At 30.7% G+C, this 23337-nt stretch overlaps 1 protein-coding gene across 2 annotated transcripts in view; it reads left to right on the top strand.

Moving 5' to 3' along the window:
• Nucleotides 1–23337, top strand: part of LOC106685505 (neurotrimin) — a gene marked incomplete at its 5' end in the record, with an annotated part of 372379 nt that overhangs the window by 332909 nt on the left and 16133 nt on the right. For both annotated transcript variants that reach the window (XM_067053418.1, XM_067053419.1), the window contains 1 exon segment: nt 22326–22494. In XM_067053418.1, the coding sequence (XP_066909519.1) occupies nt 22326–22494 (169 nt within the window).

Raw genomic sequence — 23337 nt, 5'->3', positions numbered from 1 at the left:
TGTGTGGGAGTGCCTTTTACTGAATTCGGTAGCCCGAGGGAGTGTTATTTCCCACTAGTCTGGCACTTAGTCCCGTAGTGATACAGCTTGTTGTTTATGTAGCAGACAACAACGGAATCGTACTAAGAGCTTCTTAGCAGAGGTATGTTCATCAGTAGTAGCAATAGCAAGATTCTACAAGTAGGAAGAACGTAAATGTTCACCTGTACTGTAGGAGAATATAAGTACTATCGAAATTCCACTATTTTGGAAGATTTATGGTGCATTAAGAAATCCTGCACAGGATAAATAAGGCAAACGCGATCTGCTACCAGATTTGCAATTCTGCGTTAGGTAAGAGAGAAGTTATAAGCTATGTGGGACTCCAAATGTTTCAGTTGGTGTAATTGTTTGTACTTCAATATGGAGCTGAAAGCTGGAATTTAACATATAAACAGGAAATGAGAACGATAGCTGCATAAATGAGGTTTCTCATTGCAGGAATGAGAAGGATTGTGTAGGGATCAAGAAGGGATTGCATCCATAGTCTAGGAGTCTTATCGTTGAAGAAGGTCCAGAGATTCACCAGCTACAGTGTTTTAAACCTATCAAGATGGAGGACTATGGGCTATACCCTGATTGTAGGACACCTTATGGCCAAACAAGGGTGTCGTACCTGGAAGACGTCGAACGTTTATGCAAGAGGAGAGGTAAAAATCACCCAGCTAGTAACATGGCAAGAAACTGAAAACGTGGAAGTCTTCTCCTACGCTGATATAGATAACTCTGTAGGGTGACTCAAAATTTGATAAAGTAAATTTTTCGATACATTTTGAATAATTAATGTTTTTTTTAGTAAAATTATATAATGTATAAAATATATTAATTTAAATACTTCTGGAAATGGAATAATTTCAAGGAAAGATCACCTGAACAACATTTCGCGAACAGAGTAGTAATTTATTTACTAGTTTATCCTGAAAATCCTCCCGTTCAAAATAATTAATGCACTTTATTTATTTTTTTTTTTCATTTAAAATTTATAATTGGGAATAGGTATTTTGTTGAGCATATCACCACCTGAGTCTAGAAAGAAATATACTAATTAATTAAAACAAGTTGAGTTTTAGGAAATAACCAATATTTTAATTTTATAACTTAATGGCTTTACGTAATGTTAAAAATAATGTATGGATTATTCATGAACTTAAATCAATAATCGAACTATCGAATAAAAGTGGGTGTTCTAATTCAAAGTTTATGACGCTTGTGGGTAGTTGAGTTTTGTGCATTTTCACACGTATATTTATATATCAGTATATTTTTTACGCTTACACATCGATATTACAAACGATAAAACTCCATTTAAAGCCAGTTAGATCGACTACCCCCACTGTGTGCCGTAACAAAATAATAAGTTTTTATTTTTTGTCTATGTACGAACTTTATAGAAGAGGTGCTAAGATATCGATAGTTTAGGAAACATGGTTCTAAGCCAATGTCTAACAAGAAGCAGGCAGTTGGTTCCTTGTTTATTTGATGTTTACTTAAGGATGGGAAGGACAAAAGGTGAAGGATCTGGGACTAAGATCGTGATGTAAATAAAATATCAAGGAAGGACTTTGAAGGGGGAAGAAAGGGGGGGGGGAGGGGCTTGGGGTGGTTTAAGAGGAGGCTCTAACTGGACGAGGAAGCCCTGATCTTGACAAGATAAACACAACTCTAGTCCCTAGTGAACCGGTCATTACCGAACATCCACTCCTTAACCCGTTATCAATCTCTTACGGATCCAATTATTGACTTGTAAAATAATAAATTGGGAAACTTTATTTATGTCATTGGGTGATAAACTACTCGAAAGGGTAAATTATCGATTATTTGGTAACTTTGGTTTTCTATTATTGAACGATCACATAAGTCCCTTTATCCCAATTGGCTGGATAGTTTTACGTCTTGAATACATAGAAAGAAATCTAGTGATTTCTTAATAGTTATTTACCATATAATATTTCTTATGATTTAATAAAAATTATAAAACTCATGTAAAACAGTTGTAATAAACAAGAATAAATGTTATGAAAAATTATAACATATCTGATAAGAATCAGTCCATTCGACCACTATCTTACACATCAGCAAAGTCCATTCTTCTTACTATTAGGACAGGACAAACCTGAGACACAAAGTCCAAGTGGAAGGTAAGAAGTAGGAGCCTATTGAATAAGGAAGAATGAATCCCCGGTTCTTTTATCAGAGCTTCAGTTAATGGCTTGTTTCCGCTTAATGATAGGACATGAACTTCAAGAACACCATCGGAAGGCACCCAATTGCTCTCTATGCAACTTGCGTGATAGTGATGTGAACCATATTTTGACGTATTGGCCTAAGGAATATAAAACATGGTACAAATGAAATCGATGAAAAAAGTAATTTCTATTGGATTGCAAGAAATAGAATGTTATGCTACTTAGTGTGGCGTAGAAAAAAAAAATACAAACTAAACAGTTTAAATTTTTCAAACTGGTTAGAAATTAAAGTATTACAATATCCTGTGAATACTACAATGCCTAGGATAGTGGATTCACAAATTATATCTGTTATATATCTTTTCTAATCGAATATTATTATATGCATATGCAAAATAATAAGGATCAAGGGTGTATGTAAGTATACTCATATTTTCCCGTGCTGCTTACGGTACCTGACAGTAATTTGTTTTTAAACTCTTTGATTATTCATCTTCTTGAAATTATACAGATCACTTTGGACATAAGTATTGCTACAATAATATTGTATAAGTAGCCAGTGATACAAATTATAATATTTAATTAAAATTAATCATTTTCTAGTTAGAAGCTTAATAGTTGACCATGAGTGATAGATTGTAGGAAAATATTCCGGTGGTCAAGAAAATTGTAAGAAACTTTTTATTATTAAAAATTTGCTCCACATTGTAGGGCTCTATCAGAGCTAAATGAGAACAAAAACATTGTAAAATATGATGGAACAATAGAATACAAAAAAATAGAAACAGTATAAGAATTCGTAAAAAAAAATCACCGTTGTATACTGAAAGAATATAATCTATCAACAATATTGATAATTTTTTAAATAAAGAGATAAAGTGATAGATTGTAATTGGCAGTGTAAACTGGATAGAATTAGAATAAGTGAAATTGTAGTAGTAATAGTTTATTGACTAAAATAAAAATTGACAAATGCGTATAGCCTGCAACATTCTGATAACAATATTAGCTGTGATATTATAAATCAGAATGGCCGGAATGGCCAAAACATTGGAGTTACAAGAAAGTAAACAGTGTGAGACAATATGGATATTTTTTATTGTAAATATTAATATTATAAATAATGATGAGAAGATAGATGACCGTGGATAATAGGAGAAGATGGTTTGAAGGGGGGGGGGGTCAGAATATAACTCAAATAGGTTCAAATAACTTATTTAATAGTGCCAACATTTCGGTCAGAATTTCTGCCTTCAGGGTTACTTGTATGAGATCGGAAAAATAAGTCCGATTATATATTATATTATAATATTATTATAAAGTAATATTATAAATGTTCAGCATACGACGACTTTCAGAATCAGGATACATCATGTTATCGAAAATACTACGTTGTTCGTCATACTAATACTTGGTTATGTATTCATTAACACACAAGAACACTAAAATGTGTTATATTTATTTATCTTTTGTATTAAATGAAGAGATTTGACCATATTTGTTTATTTTATATGTGAGCGCTGAGACCGACATTTCTTATTCTAAATTTTGATTTAAATTGATTTAGATAAAACTTAATTATTTATTAAATTTTCAAAACGGAAATTTCCATACACGATTGTATCAGAAAAAAATAGTACTGTTATTGAAGAAAAAAGTTTTGTCTGAGAACATTTTTCTGATACTTTAAGAAAAATATATTTCCATTCTCGGTTACCATTGTTTGAACTCAAGAAACAAATTGTAAAATTTACAATTTATTTCGAAAGTTCAGACATTAGTAACCGAGAAAGAATATATTTTATTTTCTCAAACTAACGAAAACATTCCTACACAGTTCTTTTACCTTCAATAACAAAACTATTTTCTATTTTCGGGTACAATTGTGTATAAAAAGGTAACTTTGACGTAGAAACCAGGCTTAAAATCATGGATTTGATCAATAAATAAATAAATATAGATATCTATTTAAATATATCACAATTTGTCTCAAGTTAACATGTAATAGTTTACAAAACATGGCCTTATTTCTAATTGTTTTCGTTGTAAACAGTACATAAACAAGATACTAATTCTCAATATGTATCATATAAGAGGTATTTTTCAATTAAATTACGAGTGTCTGTTATAATATTTAAATTACTTTGGTTTCTGTTATAATAAGAGCATATTTACTTTAACAGCAACCAAGTATTTACAACGAAAATTTTGTTTCTACCTGGACTTATGGAAATTGTTGTGATATTGTTTAATAATATTAATTGTCAAATGATTATTTAAATTGGGAAATATAAGTAATTATAATAGTGTAAAATAAGAAGATAAAGTTCAATTAGGACAGGAAATGAGAAATATATAAGTTAAGTGAGACAAAAATATTTCTCAAAATTATAATGAATAAATAATGTATTCGATTCAATTCTAATTTTTCTAAAAAAATTAAGGCCAAATAGAAACAAAAAGGCGTGAAAATTATAAAATAAAACATAAATATTGATCAAGAAACCAAAATATATTTTTTAAAATTGTAATTGTAGTCCAAAAACGGGGTGTGTAATGTAGAAACGTCATTTTGCTAAATGATGAGTCGTAAACCACGATATTTAGGAATTATGAAACTCTTAAATTATTCAAATGAACATATAAAGTTGATAATTTACATAACATATTATATATGTTTTTGAAACCAGAGAACTTGTAGTAACAAATTCACTAACACGATATGAACTGGGACATAACCGCTGGCAAAAACTCAAGTTTTTCTTTCTTGAAAATACTAATGGCCTTTTAATAGATCTATGTTAGAAACTATGGATTGGAAGGAGCAACTAAATACCATACTGTCAAAAGTCTTTCAGGCTACTTGGTAAGAATTTGTGAGATCTTTCATCGCATCACACTATGTTCACACCATATTCTAGATTAATACTTTAGCAATCACTCGATGTATATACCCACTATATGACCAGGGGATCGTTCGAAGGTATATCTCTATTCAATCTTAAAGGGGTTCTTAAATTAGCAGGTGTTGTCACTAAGCCATACGCGTTGGTTGGAAAGTGAAGTTGATTTTTCTTCTTTCTATACGGGAATTGCTGCAGGTTATATTTTTTAGTTCGTCAGCAGGAAAATTATATAAATTCCTTTTTATTATTTTGAGTTATTCTCTTTAATTGGCGCTTATCTTTGATGCTCCTCAGTATCCTTTTGCGATTAGCTCTTGGTCAATACGTGATGAAGTTCTGACAAAAGTTATTTAATAATTTATACTGTCTGGCTTCTCTATGGAGCTGAATAAAAAAGTAGACCAAGTCAAACCTGGAGTTTTGAGATGAGCAGAAGTTCAAGGAAAGTTCTCAACAATGTTTATCGAGGGATAATAGCTTTTTCTTTTAATACTAGTCGATTGCAAGTAAATAAAACTATTTGAGATTAATGTACTCAGTGATTAATTAATTAATTTTGATGGAAACAAAATGACTTACACCACATTTTCTCTTAATGGCTCATATAATAGTTGAGAATTTATTCGTTTTATTTTCATATGATTAATTATATGTGAGAGCTCTAGATGTAGTTTTGTAGGATGGACTTATTTTTTTTTTTTTTATTCAATAATAATTCAAACAGTCAATTAAACCATAATTGTACTATTAGATTTTTATTTTATTTTATATTTGTAACACATAAATCATAATTTGTAGATGAAGTATTATTTTGAAATGCAAAAAATTCTTATGAATAGTTATTTAATTTTTTTTATTTAGTACTTGGATACATTTTTCCAACTCCGTTTTGTATTTTTATCTGTGCTGCAATTTGTTTTTTTTTTGTTTTTTTTTTAATGTGCTTCAATGATCATGCAGATAAAGTACATCCTTTTAGTTTCAATAAATTTTTACTTACATAGATGCGAAAGTTTACTCTTATTGAATTAATATTAACAATTACTCTTATTAGTCAATATACATTATTTTTATTTCATTTTTTAGCGATAGAATCATTGATAAGTTTTCATTATCAACTTCCGGATTATCTCGGTGATCATTTATCCCGGCACATCTCTCTGTCCATTTTCAGAGAGCTCGTATAGAGGATTCACTGAGGAAGGATAGATAAAAACCAGCCACAGTCTAGGAAGAAAGGGCATGAGACCTTAGTAAAAAGGAGATGAAAAAGGGGACACCGCTCATTTATACGGGCAGCTAGGAAGTGCTATAGTCCCCTTCAGCTCTGACCCATTTACTGATTAGTGCTAAGGTGATGGTATCATCCCTTTGAGGGAGTGCAAAGGGTTTTCACTGTCGCGATGGCTTACTCCAACCCCAGTTCACTGCCTGATAGTTAGGTTCGGAAAATCTATAACATTAACACTCATTCAAGGGTTTTGGTTTATCATTTTCACTAACGTTGATGTGCCTATGCTCCAAAGTCAAAGTAACTCTAACAAATAAATCTGAAAATACATATTTAAATATTATTGGAAACGATTAGTTATTGATATTATATTTTTTTGATAATTTTAATTAAGTAATTGAATTAATTTGTTATTTTTGAAATAGACATGAAAGATAGTTCAATAGTTTTGAAGCCTATATAAGTCACATATACGCACACTACGTTTTATATGTTAATAAAAATACTTTTCTGATGAATAGTTCATGATCAAAATAAACCAAATAAATCAAAATGAATTAACTCTCGCCACAACGGCCTATTGTGGGGCGCGACAGGAAATAGCTCGATACCCACTTGCTTGTGGCGTAAGTGAAAAAAAATGATTAAAAAAACATACATATATATTTCAGAGAAAGTTTTAGTTTTATAGTAAATTCATTTTCTTTATAGCTATCCTTTTTTTTTAAAGTAGTTCCTCCTATCACGATCAAGCTTTTGATAGTCTAATAACATTTTATCATGATACCTCCTAAAACCCAATAATAACAAATAGAATATTTCAAAGACCTTTCTTCTGTGAAAACTATTTATAAAAGTTAATTTTACTTAGCAATGTTGATTATCTCCACCTATTAATAATTCCATTTACGGTTTAAATAAAATAAATTTTAGTTTCAAAACAATTTATATTTCTTTGTCTTACAATACTGTTGTGATAAATTATAAAAGTGAAAATTAACTGTGATTAAAATTTTTAATTTTTAATTTAATATGAATAATTGACAAAATAGGGAACTTTTGGGCTGAAATTAATGAGCAGAATAGCCTGCAAAAGTTTTTTTAAATTGATGTAGCTCTAAAATTGCATTAAGTTTGTCCTTGAGGATGGCCGAATTGGACGAAATGTCGGACTTATAAAGAAATATAAATTGTTTTGACACTAGAACTAGATACAATTTACTTTATTTGAAAAATAATAACCAGACTCAAAGAAGTGTAAAGATTATATGTAAAATTCCATTTACATTAGATACCATTTAAAAAATATATTACCGATAATTGTCTTTATTTCAAGATCAATTTGAGGAATAATAAAATTTTATGATTTTGTCTTAAGTCAGTTTTCAAACTGAGGAAGAGTTATCCTGGTTGAAGCAAAATTATTGGTTTGTTTGGGTTTAGTGGTGTAAAACATCAACGCGTTTCATTTATTTATTTGTGATTACATTGATTTTATATATTTTTTTTAATATATATATTTTTTGTTCGTCCGTTTGTTATATTTGTGAAAGTAAAACTTTTGATTTTATTAACTGAAATACTAATTTTATTGTTTTATCATGTGACGTGGAATATGGAAATTCCTCGAAAATATGCCTAATTGTCAAATTGTTGTTCTAAGCCTGGTCAGTATGACCTCCTGTCTACATTTACACCTGAAGGTACCCCATGGAGGGGGGGAGGCTTGAGGGGCTTTTTTGATCATTTTTAATTTACTTAATAGGTGTTAACAAAAAAAAATTAATATAATTTTAAAATATTTGATTTATTAAACTGAAATAGTCTATGAATTATTATTTATGATATTTTTTTTTAGTTATAAAGATTTATCTCAAAAAATAGAAAGATTGTTTCGAAACGTCACGTTAAAATTAATTATTCGTACAAGTGAGATGTTTTTTTTAATATTTTTTTGTTCGGAATATTTTTAATTCATATTTTTAACTATCTCAATTTTTTGTAAAACAAATACAGAAATTTTTTTATCTAAAAATCTTTTAATTTCTTATTATGAATTAATTTTATTTAACCCTGTCTTTTTTTTACACTATACCGTGAAGCGATAATAGACAAATAAAATATTTCTGAAAATAGCTTCAGTAAAAACTATTCATAAAATTTAAATTTACACAATAATATTGGATTTTGTTTTCACTATTGTTAAAAATTTCTTGTCAGGCTTCAAAAAAAAAGTAACAAATTGTTTAATTTAATTTTATATAATCATTAACCTTCCTTTAAAAACCAATTTCATGAAAAATTAAAATTCATCAATTTCTTAAGCTTGGTCATTATTAAGCTTAATTAGTAATATGATTATTAACCTTAAGCTAAATTCCATTTCCAGAAGTTTCACTTTTGTCGGGCAGCTCCAAGACTAACAATTTTTTTTTTCTATCTTTGGTTTGATAAATCATAAATTACAGCTGTTGTAAATTATAACTCAATAATAAGAAATGTAATATTTCAAACATACAACTTCTGTTGAAGCGAGTTAAAATTTAAAAAAATTTAAATTAAAATGTTTGTGAGTAAACTATCGAAAAAATGGCTTGTTGGAATGAAAACAAATTTTGAATTAATGTATTACAAAATATAATTATATTTTTTATCATTGAGTATTTATTTTGGTAAATTAACAATAACTGGCTAAGGAAACATTCTGATTATTTCTTTATCAACAATACTCGACAGTGTTGACAATTTACTTTTAGAATTACACAATATATACTTAATTAGTTAAGGATTTTTTATACGTCTTTTCTTACAATTCCAGCGGCCATTCTGTTCTTCAGCACATCTTTCACTCTCATACGTGACTTTACTGATAAATTACATCCAGGAGTAGTAGTACACTAATGATCCTATGATTGGTCTCAGTTATCAGAAGTTGATGATGCTACAATTTCTCTATCGTTACCCCCATGATTAGGAATGATAGAGTGCCAATACAGATATCGATTTGCCAAGACAGGCTTTGCTCAATGTCTTCAGTTAATCGATTAATTCATAAATCACAATAACCAGGGTGCTGTAATTTACTGACTGCTTTATAGTTATATCTCATTTATTAAATTCTCTTTTTACTAAATATTTTTCCTTAGAGAAGGGAGGGAGGGAAGATTTCTATCAAATTTGACCATACTTAAAGCTGAAGGCGGATATTAAATGTTCTTTATAATCAGAAAAGATCAAAGAACTAGCTACTTCAACCAACTGGAAGTTGTTATACTTCTGTAAAGCGATAAGTCTTTTGTAGCCCATTCCCTAAAAAAAAGGTTGTAATTAATAAATTAATTATATCGAACCGGTTTCTATTTTAATCCCTGATAAAGAAAATAAATTCAAAAAGAATCAGATTATCCATAACCTTAGTTTCGCATCTAATTATAATCCAAGAGCAGAAATTTATTTTTTTAAATAAGTCATGAATGAACCTTTACAAAGTTATAATTATAGTGATAATTAGAACAAAAATAAAAGTAAAAAATTATATGTTTTTGTGTTATGTTCTGTTGTTTACGCATAAGTTTTTTTTTTTAAATATAGTAACAAAAATAATACTTTATATAGACATTTATGTAGTAGAAATCTGTTTAGATATTTTTAAAAATAAGTTTATGGCAATTTTTAAACATTTAATTATACGACTTGTAATTTCATTATGAAAAATTTTCATAAATAGTGGCTACTTACGATTGATAGTTTAAGCAAAGAAAAATTACTTCTCGTAAAAACTATTATTATCGACAAACTGATTGGAAATGAACCAAATAGTCTAATTCAATTCAAAGGCACAAAATAATTCAATAAAAATGCCTAGAAGATCCGTATTACGAACTAAATGTAAAACCAGACTGTTTATAGTTGATCTTATGTCAGCTCAGACAAGTAAGATATGGCAGAAGTTCTGCTTTGTTATTTCTTGTCTAAATTACTGAAGCGGTACTATACTTGGCTCGTTTTATGTTCCGATATAAAAAAATGTTTAACCATTTTTTAATTTGTTTAAATAATTTTTAATGCCTTTTAAATAATTTTTAACGGTTAGAGTGTAGAGTATATTATTATTTCGGAGTACTTGGAGTCTTGTAAAAATAAAAAAATAAATAAAAATATCTTCTCTTTAGATTGGCTTTGTTTTAATTTTTAGTACTGGACTGATATAATAATAGATTTTTAATTTTTCAAAATTTAATTTTCACCATATTAGCAATATTATTTTTCCATGTTGTTGAAATTAAAATATTTATTTATATTTATTTATTTTTTTAAAATTAATTCTAGTTAGGTATGAAATTGCTTTATTCATCACAAATTTAAATAAACAATTTTACTTTTTATATTATATTTTTTTTCGTCCTAATAGGCAGAAGAAAAACATATATCTGTTCATTCTTTTGGAAATAGCTTTATCAGAAGGGACACATGTCCTGCTACACACAGCTCATTATAAGTTGGATGCTACGCACAACTTTTTACATTATAACTTCCTCAGCCAACTTGGACTAAATAACACAGGTTTATTTGACTCTGTAGTCGTACACAGGTATTAATCGGACGCAGTAAAGCGTCTAGAAGAAGAAAATACTTTGTAACTACAAAAAAAAAAATAAATGTGTGCAGACAACGAATTTCAAGAAGTTTCATGTTTAAATTTGTGCCTGTAGTGGATAAATCAGTATAAAAAAATTCATGAAATATTCAATTTTAAGCCTATTACTTTCTCACTGCGGGGTCGATGTTATTTACAAATTAAATGTAAAAACATATCGGTCCATAATAATAATAATAAACGATATTTTTTGAAATACATGGAAAAATACTAGCTCTAACTTTAAATTTAAATTTATAGTTTTGTATCTTCTTCACTTTTTAGTAAAGGTCAGGTTTAATACAATACAGTACTTGCAGGAGATTATTTTTACAAATATGTTACAATTATCAACAGCAATTATTATTTATTGACAGCACCTATCAGATAATAATAAAAAATAACTGTAATTACCTTGAACTTAAACGGTAAAACTGATATAACACCCCATTGGAAAATGCAAAAAAAAAAAAAGCATCATTGTCACCCACTCAATGATTTTTTTCTTAATTATTTATCAACTACCCTCACAAGCCCTAAAAGAAAGATATTCGTCTTTTCTCTACTGGATTTGACATAGTCGCCAAACAAGACCTGGATATTCAAAAAGGCCAGTTAGTTTATTTTGTAAAATTTAAAATACATATTTTATTAATGAGTTTTAATTGAGTATACTACTTTCTATGTTGATTACTTGTGATGTACAATTAAAGAAAGGTAAAATTTTTCACGTAGTGCTGAGCGTACACCTAGGAATAGAACATTTCGAATTTCAGTAAATATATATTGGTTCCAATTAGTTTCCAAATTTGAACTTATGTTTATGTTCCAATTCACTGCTATAAATTTATGGTTTTTAATTTTTTTTATTATATTTAGAATTGCCGTTTCTATGTTACATATAATTGAACCATATAGTTGGTGTTTGTACCGTCGATTTCGACCATAATCCTAGACTAAATTAGTCATGTTAAATATAATATAACTTATACAACATGGAATATAAAACTCTTCAATTCCAGAAATAGAAACGTTTTCGCTATGAATTACCGTTTCTGTGTTATGAATAGCTTCCTTATATATTAAGCTTCTTAAAACTTATTCATTCTTTATTTGAACTCATTTCTTCCTTTATTTGCAATTATCCTTTAGCAACTGTGACATTTTCGACCCTAAATGATTTTTAACTTTTCGATTTGCTAAAAATCAAATTTGAGACTATGTCGCGGTTCTGCATACATTGTAGTCAATTTAAATACTTATGTTTCACGTCAGATAAAATTATTTTCTACTCTCCAACATTGATTTCCAACAATGTTCTTTACAGAATTTAAATTCACTGTCACTGTATAATATACGCAATAAAACGTGTTCATTATTATGCTTTTCAAAAACAATAGTAAAAAAAAATGTCTCATCAGCTAGACAGAATTTCCATAGTAATCCTCCTTTATCCAGTTCCCAAGGGGTCGATATTAAGGCAGAGAAAGGACTGGATAAAGATTGATGGTTCCCCAGCATAAGAACACAATGTATCATATGGTCCTCTATAAATACAGAAAGTCGGCATTAAATATAAATGGACCCAATTGTGATGGGGCACTGTCGGCAGCTGCCTCCCCCTTCTTCCCCTTTATGCCCCTATAAATGATTTATTAGGACCTTTATAGCCAGCTGGCGATGTTGTTTGCTCCGCCCTCTAAGATACTTTAATTAAATGCCCGACATTAATAGCTGATATAAAGCACTAGTAATATTTTAGCCAAAGAATTTTTGGGAAGAATAATTTTAGAGGTTTTTGTAAAGAATAATATTTACAAATAAATAAAAATATTTACATGCTTGAAGAAGTTTGTCGGGGGCTGCGGTCAGCAAAGAACAACATAAATAAACAAAACCATATTTATTTATTTTATGCCAACGTTTCGACCTGAGTTTCAGGTCTTCATCAAGGGTTGTGGCGTGTAGAGGGGAAGATGGTAACTGACTGATCAGCTATATATATAGGTCTAAACGGGTAATATGATAATAGAATAATAATAATAACGGGAAATAATGATAATAGAAAACCGCTGAACTTATTCCAGCTCATCTATTTTAATTACGATCTCCCAAGTTGTTTTTATATATATATATAATTGTTTTATATCAACATCTGTACAAAATAAGTCTAAGAGTAAAAATAAGAAAAATAAAATTAATAATTTTCTTAACATTCCCTTAATTTGGAATAAATGATTCCAGAATATACCAAGATACATATTTTATAGTCTACTATTTAACAATACACCAAAAAAGAATAATGAATAATAACCTCTTTCCTACTCAAAATTTGATGTTTCAATTTACGTATTTCAATATTTTGGGATTTCTCTATTCTCTTTAATAACCAAGGTGATAAATGATATTTAAGATGGTTACATTACTCAAGTACTATACTGTCCACAAAAAATGTGTTTGTTAATCATTTTTGGGCAATTGTAACAACTTAAATTAGTATCAAAATTTTTTTTAAAATCTCTATTTAGAGATTATTTTTTTTAAAGCAATTTCAAGTGAAATAAACGACTTTTGTAATTCATGATGAAATAGTATATTAGAACCAAATTCTTCATCGTTTATTGTTATTAGAAACGCAGCAGATTGAAAAAAAAAAAAGATGAAGTTAGAAAGAAGATTCAAAAACTGTATGAAACAAAGGGCACCATTTAACTATTTGCTACATCATCACAACAAATCCATTTGGCAACTTCCACTAATGAAGAAAATGAAACGCGTCGAGAAGAACCTCTACGGAAACGTTAAGAAGGTTCTACAGCAAATTCTGAAGCAAGTGTTTCCGTTTTCAAAAATACACGTGAATCATTAAGAGGAGCTCAAGAAAAGCATAAACTGTCAAAATGCTGATTTTTTTAGGAAATATTTGATGATGAAATTTAAGTTCCCTCTTCTGTGGTCTGAATTTTCAGGAGGGATATAAATGATAAATTATTCACTTCTTAGGCAGCATGATGTCTTCACCCAAACTAACCCTAGTGATGAACCTAAAGTTCCACCTGCATTGTTATTTCAAACTTTATATATTATGATAAATTATATTATGAACATGTTCTGTTACATGTTCCAGAGGTGAGGCGTCCACGATTACCAATGGAAATTAGAACTGATCAGATGGAGATAACAAAAAGATATTCCCACCATACTCATCAATAAGTAATGGGGTATAAGAATAAGGATCCTCCAAAGGAGCGAGATGAAAGTTTATCATCTTATCGAGAGAATCTATTAGCTGTTCATGTATTTCTCAAGATAGCCAACTAGATAGATTTTCTGTTTGTTGGGCTCTATGAAATAACCGAGGTAATAATGCATAAGATACTTACGCCATTACGGTCCTTCCATATTCAGGGCTCAAGAATACTTAAGCAAAAAAATTAATTATGTATGCTCCATAAATCACAAATGTCAATCATATATCAGTTCCTCAAACGAAGAAGACTGAAAAAAAAGAAGTTTATGATTCAGAGCTTGGTGACGAAGGAAATACACAAAACAGGAAGAAGGTGCTACTGCAAATTCTGTAACAAACGTTTCTGTTTGAAATGAACCCACGTCATTAAGGGAACCAAAAGCGTAAACCGAGGAAGTTGAAGTTACTTCTTCTGTGCTCTGGATTTCAGCTACTTAATAATAAATAAATTTTGATTAATGGATTACGGAGGACCATGTTTTTACACAAATAATTACTGGTTAGCACCTTAAGACAATTTTGCAATGATTATTAATCTTTTTCTTTTTTTTTATGATTATAAATTAAATCAGGAATACCACTTTAGTATGAAATACTATAGTATAGTTTGACGAGCGTTACCCATCGTTACTCCAAGTGAACATATTTTTCTTATATACATTCCGATTCTTTCAGACCAAGATTTTCACCTAACCCAGTCTCTTCAAAACCCCTCAGCTCACTAAATTTTAGAATCAGCTAGAACAGTGATTCCCAACTTGCCCAAAGGCCCGTGACACACAAAGCCAGAAATTAAAAGTACTGCGACACACCTGAACTTATCGGAAAAGGGAACAGGTAGTAACACCCAGGTAACCTCCTAACCCCCTCTAAAGTGTTTAAGATACTTAAATGGGAAACGTAACAAGGCATATCATCTGCGTTACAGCTGGGACAGGAAAAAAGTAATTGTTGAAACAACTATACGCACGCACAAGTAACAACACTTGCTTTTAAATTAAACTTTTTAGAAAAGTTTTTATTTTATTTTTTTCAAGGAATACTCTCAAACTACTTTCCACTTTATTATTTCTCATTAGAGATGTTTTGGGCAATTGTCCATCATGTGGTTCACGCTATAATTAGTTTAGAAAAATTTAGATTTTATCAATGTTTGCAATCTGAGAGACCCGATTACGTTCCTTACGACGGAAAGCCCTTTATTGCATGTTTATAGTCCTACAAAACAAATTGTGAGACATTTTTTGGAAACATGTAATCATATATGTAATTTGTAACACTACAAAATTAAGTTCCTGAAGTAGCAAGTAAAGGAGAGAGAATGGTTGTTTTTCAGGATTCTGTGGTGATAGCTAACGATCGCCGTCTCATGCGCCGCTGATTTGTCCGGTCCTAGGATACCGCCGTGTTCTCCACGTGACCTCTTCAGGATTTCTATGAGGTTGTTATGGTGTCACTTTAATCGTTCAAGTGGTTCTACCATAGAACATTGACCAGCATCAAAAAGGTGTGTTTGTGGTCGAATGGGTGACCAGGCTTTCGAGACACGTGCGCCTGTCATCAGGTTGCAACATGTGATTTACGCAGTCATGATTTCACATTGAGGGTGTTTATCACAAACTGTAGAAAAATAATTTTAAGAAATTAAAAAAGCCAAATATCATATATGGGGTTATCTACAGTTTACCACCCTATTCTAACCATAGTACAGGGTCAGTTTTCATTTTATGAGACCACTACAGAAATAAAATTCGATCCCCCATGCCGAATTCAAACCGGCGCCGCTGAAGTAGGTACTGTACTTTGTAACAAATCCTATGTTCTTAATCATCCGTTTAAATGATCTGTCATGATATTAAAAAAATTGACATCCTCAAATTGATGATACAACATACTATTTAACGCATTGTAATTTTAAATTATTTTATTTCATTCTCAAATTACACCTAATTGTAATTTTCCATCGACTAGTCTCTATTTGTAATTGAACTGTTAATTTTTTATTTTACTAGTGATGCGGCGAGAGAGATGGGCTGGGATCTTTCGAGCTCTGCCCTACCCCTCACACGTGGGGGGTAGAGTGAGTTCAGGTCGATTTTGTAAATATTGCTTATAAGAGTGTAAATGTGGCTAGATATTATATTATTTTATTGATTTATTTTTTCATACACATAGTTTAATTATGTCCATTTTGTTTATCCTTCTGTTTGTATATATTTTAAGAGAGATTTTTTTTCTCATTTATTTATTTATTTTTATTCTTATTTTATTTTATTTTAGTATCAATGTGATCATTCATCACTATCATCTATTTCCCACAACTGTGTGGTGGATTGTAATATCTATCAATAAATAAAAAGTATTTAATTTAGCGTCATTTAAAAAAAAAATCATTTATTTGTAAAGGTTTAGTTTACATCACCCTTTATTTGTTTTGGCCAACTGGTTATTGTTATATCCCTTAAATATTGTTGTATCCCTTTTAATTTCCATATAATGTTGCCCAATGCCATTTATATCAGTTTAAAATTTTCTTTAAATAGTGCAGCTAAAATAAATAGGGGTGGAATTGAACTAAACTGTCTCAAGTAAATAAACGTTTACCAGTCCAATGTTCATCGACTAGTCTATTCGTAATCGGTCTGTTGATCTTTTATTTAATTGAGAAGTTTTAATTTAATCCCACCCTTATTTATTTTGGTTATACTGTAGTAAATTTTAAAACTGATATAAAAGGTATTTAATAACATTATTTGGACATGCATAACAAAATGAATACATAAAACACAATCAGTGTGGCCCAAACAAATACGGGTGGATTTAATAAAATTTCAACATTCCAAATACAGAGAGTAAGGCCTGCCATACACTATGCGATTGCCTGCAGGCCGTCGCCTCAACAGGCGATCGTAAGACCAATATCGCCGAGTTCCATACACTAGCAGTCAACCGCCTGCAGGCGGCCGTACTGAACTGCAGATTATAGCCTGAAGATAGCACACACTACAGTCCGGTACCTGCAGGCGGACTGTCGGTCAATGAAACAGGACTGCAAGAGATCCCCAGTTTTTCACCATGCTCCGTCGGAAACGTTGCGCTATGTTTGTTTTGTCAGTTCTTGGGGAACCCCAAGAAAAAAGGGTCTGGGTAAAAAGTTGGCTGCGAGATAGAGAGGCTAGCTCTCACATTTCGTTGCTCCGTGAACTGAGGCTGTCTCACCACGAGGATCTAACGAATTATCTGAGGATGAGTGAAGAAAATTTCCAAAAACTTCTAAATTTGGTTGAAATGAGAATCACAAAAGTGGACACTCATTTGCGCCAGGCTATCTTTTATTTACTTTCTTCAACTCTTTACGGAACGCACATCTCAAGTTATTAATTTTTTTTTCACTGTGTCAATGGTGGCTGACGGCACAGTTTTTTGATAGAACTTCAACAACTCACCGTACGCCTCATCCCGCGATCTTTTATTAGCGTAGGCATCGTCCTTGACTTTCCATAAACAGGGATAGGCCCGATATAATTCAATAAATGCGGAAATGAAAGGAGGTTTCCCGTCCATCTTTCCTCGTCAGTCCAATCTCGGCTGGTGAATGATCTCACGAAAATTATCTCACGCAAAACTGATGGAAACGGTGACAACAGATCGTTTGCCTGTAGGCTAACTGACAGTGTGTGGTGGGGGGCACATGAGATCATTATCCGACAGGTCGCTGCCTGTCGCGAATCTCTCATCCTATCCCCGCCTGCCCGGCGACCACACACCTTCAGTCCGGGCGAACTGCAGTCCATTATCTTCAGATCAACTGATAAATGTGTGGGCAATCCCGATCTACGGCCTTACGATTATCTTCAGTTAAACTGACAGTGTATGGGGCACTTAAGTAATAGAGGTAGGAGATTGTTGGTCTGGTTTTTATCTATTTGTTATCAGTGTTAAAGATAACCTTTCAGGGAGGGAATTATATCTCTTTATTTACAAAACGCAACATTTTAATAATTACAGAAAATTTTAAAGTGACAAGAATATGTTGATATCAGCAAGATTAGACTAATAAGGAGTAACATATTGTATCAGATATAGATGTTAATAAGGTAATTTGATGATAAAAAACTTTAATAAATAATGTGATATATTGTAAATGTTGTATGCATGTGATGTTATTTGAGAATTTGTTCTAGAGAACTGAAGATAGGATGACAACCCTGAATCGTTGTTTTCATTATTATGAAATGAAAAATATATATGAAACAAGGAAGAGTGTTATTCATTCAACATTTTTAATTAGCAATTATATAATTAAAAATAACATTTTGTTAAGTTATCTGTTGTAACATTTTTTTTTTATTTATTGATAGATATTACAATCTGTCACACAGTTGTGGGCAATAGGTAATAGTGATGAATTATCTCATACACACTAAAATAAAATTTAAAAAAAATAAAAAACTTTCTTAAAATATATACAAACAGAAGAATAAACAAAATGAACATAATCAAAAAATAAATAAAATAATATAGTCTCTAGTCACATTTACACTCTAATATACAATCGACTTGAGAATCCCTGAGCCCACTCTATCCCCCACGTGTGAGGGGTAGAGCAGAGCTCAAAAGATTCCAGCCCATCCCTTTCGCCGCATCACTGGTAATGAGTCAGTGGAGGCTTGAGCAAGTGCGCTAAAGCCGCAAACACTCAACTTGAGTGAAGAATCTGACCATTGCCAATTGTCCATTTTTATTTTAATAAGTCTCTTGGCCACTGCCGTTCCAACCTTCTAGGTGGGGTGTTGGGATGAGTGGAACTAGATAAGGTTTGAACCAAAGGATTGGATGGTATGAGGTCAAGGACAAAAGGGATGTATAGGCATGGTGTAGTGTTCTGTTTGTTGCAACTTGAACTTCAGGATGTCAATTTTTTTTAATATCATGACAGATCCCTTTAAGAGATTATAAAGAATATACGATGAATTAAGGTAGTTAATTAAAAATGTATTGACATTCAATAATTTGTGATGTAGTCATAAATTATGTAGGGCCGGATCGACTTTTGTTTTTGTGGTGGTCCCATGAAATGTAAACTGACCCAGTACTATGATTAGGATAGGGTATTTTTTTAATATCATGACAGATCCCCTTAAGAGGTGATAAAGAATATAGGATGAATTAAGATAGTTAATTGTATTCATTTCTTTAATTAGTTGTAATACAGTTCGTGATGTAGACATTAATTATGTAGGGCCATTTTTAGCCTAGCGAGTTACTAAGTGCCAACTTTATATGTCTGCTAACTGCAGTGGCGCCGGTTTAAATCCGGCATGGAGTGCGACTTTTATTTCTGTGGTGGTCCTACGAAATGAAAACTGTCCCGCCCATGTCAGAAATGATCAGGAAGGGGGTTATAAAAAGTAGGGGATGGAAAAGAAGGGGATGGGGTATTAAAAGGATGGAAAGTAGTGTGGATATTCCTTGTTTTTATTGAAAAAGATTAATAATTAATAACTAAATCATAAAACAAAAAGTTAATACATTTTGGTTTGTCGGCAAATACCTTGATAATTCGTTCTTTATTGTAAAAAATGATTATGAATTGGAATGTAACCATAAAACGCACAAACAAATTTGCCATACATATGTTATAATAAGAATAAAATTATTTTTGATCAGATTATAAAAATATATATTTTAACTATTTAAGAAACACTAATTAAGTAACTGTAGTCATTGTACATCTCATTTGTTTTGCAATTGTTTTACTTAGAATCACCGTTGGGATCACTGATAGATTTGTCGTGGCCTAGGAAAACCCAAATATAACTCTACCTTTTCTGTGTTCCATTGCCAATCTAGAGCGCAATTGTACTCAGTGAAAATGTGGTAATGAATGACCGATCTGATTCAAAAGGACCGAACGAATTTTCGAGTTCGTTTTGGGAAGGAATCGAAATTTTCATCAAAGAACAAAAAGCATAATCGTTTTTCAGCCTTTAGTACGTAGCAGATTGAAGAAAAGACATCAAGATTTTCTGCAATAGACGTACGTATCATAAGTCTTATTTAGCTCGGTTATTTTAGAGAGCTGAGAAAACCGATAATCTAGCTGGCTGGTTTTCTTGTGAAATAAATTTTCACCTCACACCTTTGGAGAATCCTTATTGTTATACTTCATTACTTATTGATGAGTATGGTAGAAATATCTTTTTGTTATTCCCAATTGATCAGTCCGAATCTCTATCGGTTCTTGTGGACGCTTTACCTCTAGAAGATTTAGCGGAATCTGATCGTAATATAATTTATCATAATATAAAAAAAAAATATTGAATTAACACTGCAGAAGAAAATTTAGGTTCCTCACCAGGGTTAATTTAAGAAAAAACATCAGACTGCCCCAGATGTGTATAATTTAACTTTTATACCCACACTGAAATTTCAGAGCAGAGAAAAGGTTACTCAAATTTCATCATCATATATTTACTAAAAAAATCAGCATTTCAACAGTTTATGCTTTTCCGGAGTTCCCCTCAATGACTCACGTGTATTTTTGGAAATAAAAACATTTGCTCCAGAATTTGCTGTAGAAGCTCCTTCCTGTTTCAGTAGAGCTTCTGCTCGAAGCATTTTATTTTCATCACTTGTGGAAGTCACCAAGCAGCTTTGATGCGATGATGCAGCTAATAGTTAAATGTCCTGTGAATCATACAGTTTTTGAAGCTTCTTGCTAACTTCATCTTTCATCAATTTATATCAGTTTCTATTGCTAATAAGCGACTATGTTTCTAGTGCTCATTTCGATTCTTTGATAAAATTGCTAATTCCATTCCAAAAAGAACTATTCGTTCACTAAATGATTGAAAGAAAGTACGCTCTAGCTTGACAATGGAAGGTAATGTAAAAATATGCACACTTGAAGTATCGATGTCATAGCTTGCTTAACAAACTCATAAATAAATAATCTTTTTGCACAAGAATATCTGATCATTTGTATGGTACTTCTTCTGAATCATAATGCATGCACCACAATTTAAAATCTTTTAAGTTTATATTAATAGAATAAAATAGCAAATTTCTATTAATAGACTATGAATAGTTTTTGTTGTTTTTTTTTAATTTAAAAATAGGTTTTAATCATTTTAAATTTTTGGGATTTTGTCTCACCCTCAGAATTCATACTGCTGATTCATCTTTATCTTATTATAATCTATCAAAATTTATTATCATTATACACTATTGAAAATTTCACTTATCTATCTAGTAATTTATTATTACTAAATTTACCTTGTAGTTTTCTTTTTGTATTTATATATATCCTTGTTTTTAAAAACCAAACTCCCTATTCATAATATCACAATTTTGAAAGTATTTTACTCGGCTACTTTTAATGTTACACTGAGCTCTGCGGGGACAAAATGGTTTCATAATTTGTTTTTATTTTCTAATTATTTTTGCCTATCTCAATATCTTTAATTTATAGAAATAATATATTTTATTAAATTTTTACCTTAGTTAAATTTCCCTATTGAACTTCTATCTTTTTATTTTAATTTTATTTTTTTTAAATTTATCAATAGTATGAGCATACTCAAACGTCTTGAGTCTATTTTAAAATTTACTGTTTTTTTTTAAATATATTTTTATTTATAGGTATATATGGCCTCGAGCATTTTCCAAGGTTTTTAAATATTACTACGAGTATGAGGTTGTAAAAAGAGATTAACCCAGAACAGTCAGTCTTTAAACATTATCCTTAACAGCAACCTGATATGATATGTTTCTATTATCTACACGATTTTATTATTAATATTTTAGAATTTCACACTTCCTCAGCTCTTGCTGGGAACATTCACCTCCCCGAACTCTTAAGTCAAGAGTTAAAGTCTATTTATGAAATATTAAAAAAATTCCTGAGAATGCTACCTGTCCACATTAGTACCGCTTTTTGTCTTACCCGAATGCAACTAGGAAATCCCAATCCCTATTACTACCCCGTTCCCTTAGCGACCAATCAATTACTAGACAAACTGAAGGGCAACAATTTTCCCTGTTTTATTTATTATTATTATTATTTTTATTTCAGATTATCAGCTATGACTCGGCCAGAGGAGGAGTTAGCGTAATCACAGAGAAAGGTGACACCACTACCAGCTTCCTACTGATCCAGAATGCCAATCCCAAAGATTCAGGTCGTTATCAGTGCAACCCTTCCAACGCACAAGCTAAGAGCATCATGGTACATGTCCTTAATGGTAAGCTAAAAAAATTTATTATCAAAATAAATTAACATTAAAGAATAGTTACTATAAAATATTTTTTTTAAGTAACAATTTTTCTTTATAGCAACTTCTAGAAAATCAAACATCAGACATCTTTTATTTATAAATTTGATCACATTTCGGACTACATCTTGTCCATTTCCGAACCTAATCCTTAAAATTAAGCATAAAATATTGTTAAGAATCTTTAAGAATGTATATGTATCATTTTGCTATTATTAAAAACAATTGTGCTATATTTTAAATTATTATTATCTTCCTGAAAAAAAGATTATGTTGTCAAATTATATTTTATTTATTTCTAAGTCTCCTGAATATAGGGTTTGATATGATAGGATAGAGAATAGTGAGAATTGATAAAATCAATCACTTTTACTGTATTTTATGCATTTTAAGAGGGGACTGAATTATTGAAATATGATGGATATGATTGGGAAAAAAGAATGTGTATCTACTATTTGATGACGGGATTCACTATTCATTTAGTTTTTGGTAGTAAGTAATTAAATTTTAATTTTTTTTTCTTTCTAAGCCCAAGGGTGCGTGGGGGATCAGGAAAACGGGTTGAGGATAGCCTCTTTTTCTGCATTGGTAATACATTTGAAGAGGAGATAATTAAATTAAAATTCACATGGCTAAAATACATTAACAATTATTTATCATATAATCGAGAAAAAGCCAATAATTTATAATTTTTTTTAATATTATTGTCAATAATAATGCAAGATTTTATAGATTTGAAAACGGACAAGATATAGTCCGAAACGTAATCCGATTCAACCATATGAAAGATGTATTTAGTTTTATGATTGTTAT

This window comes from Halyomorpha halys, unplaced genomic scaffold (assembly GCF_000696795.3).
Source record: "Halyomorpha halys isolate HHAL.00 unplaced genomic scaffold, Hhal_1.1 Scaffold705.1, whole genome shotgun sequence".
NCBI lineage: Eukaryota > Metazoa > Arthropoda > Insecta > Hemiptera > Pentatomidae > Halyomorpha > Halyomorpha halys.
The sequence above is the reverse complement of the archived record's forward strand: the minus strand, read 5'-3'. Positions and strand labels throughout refer to the sequence as shown.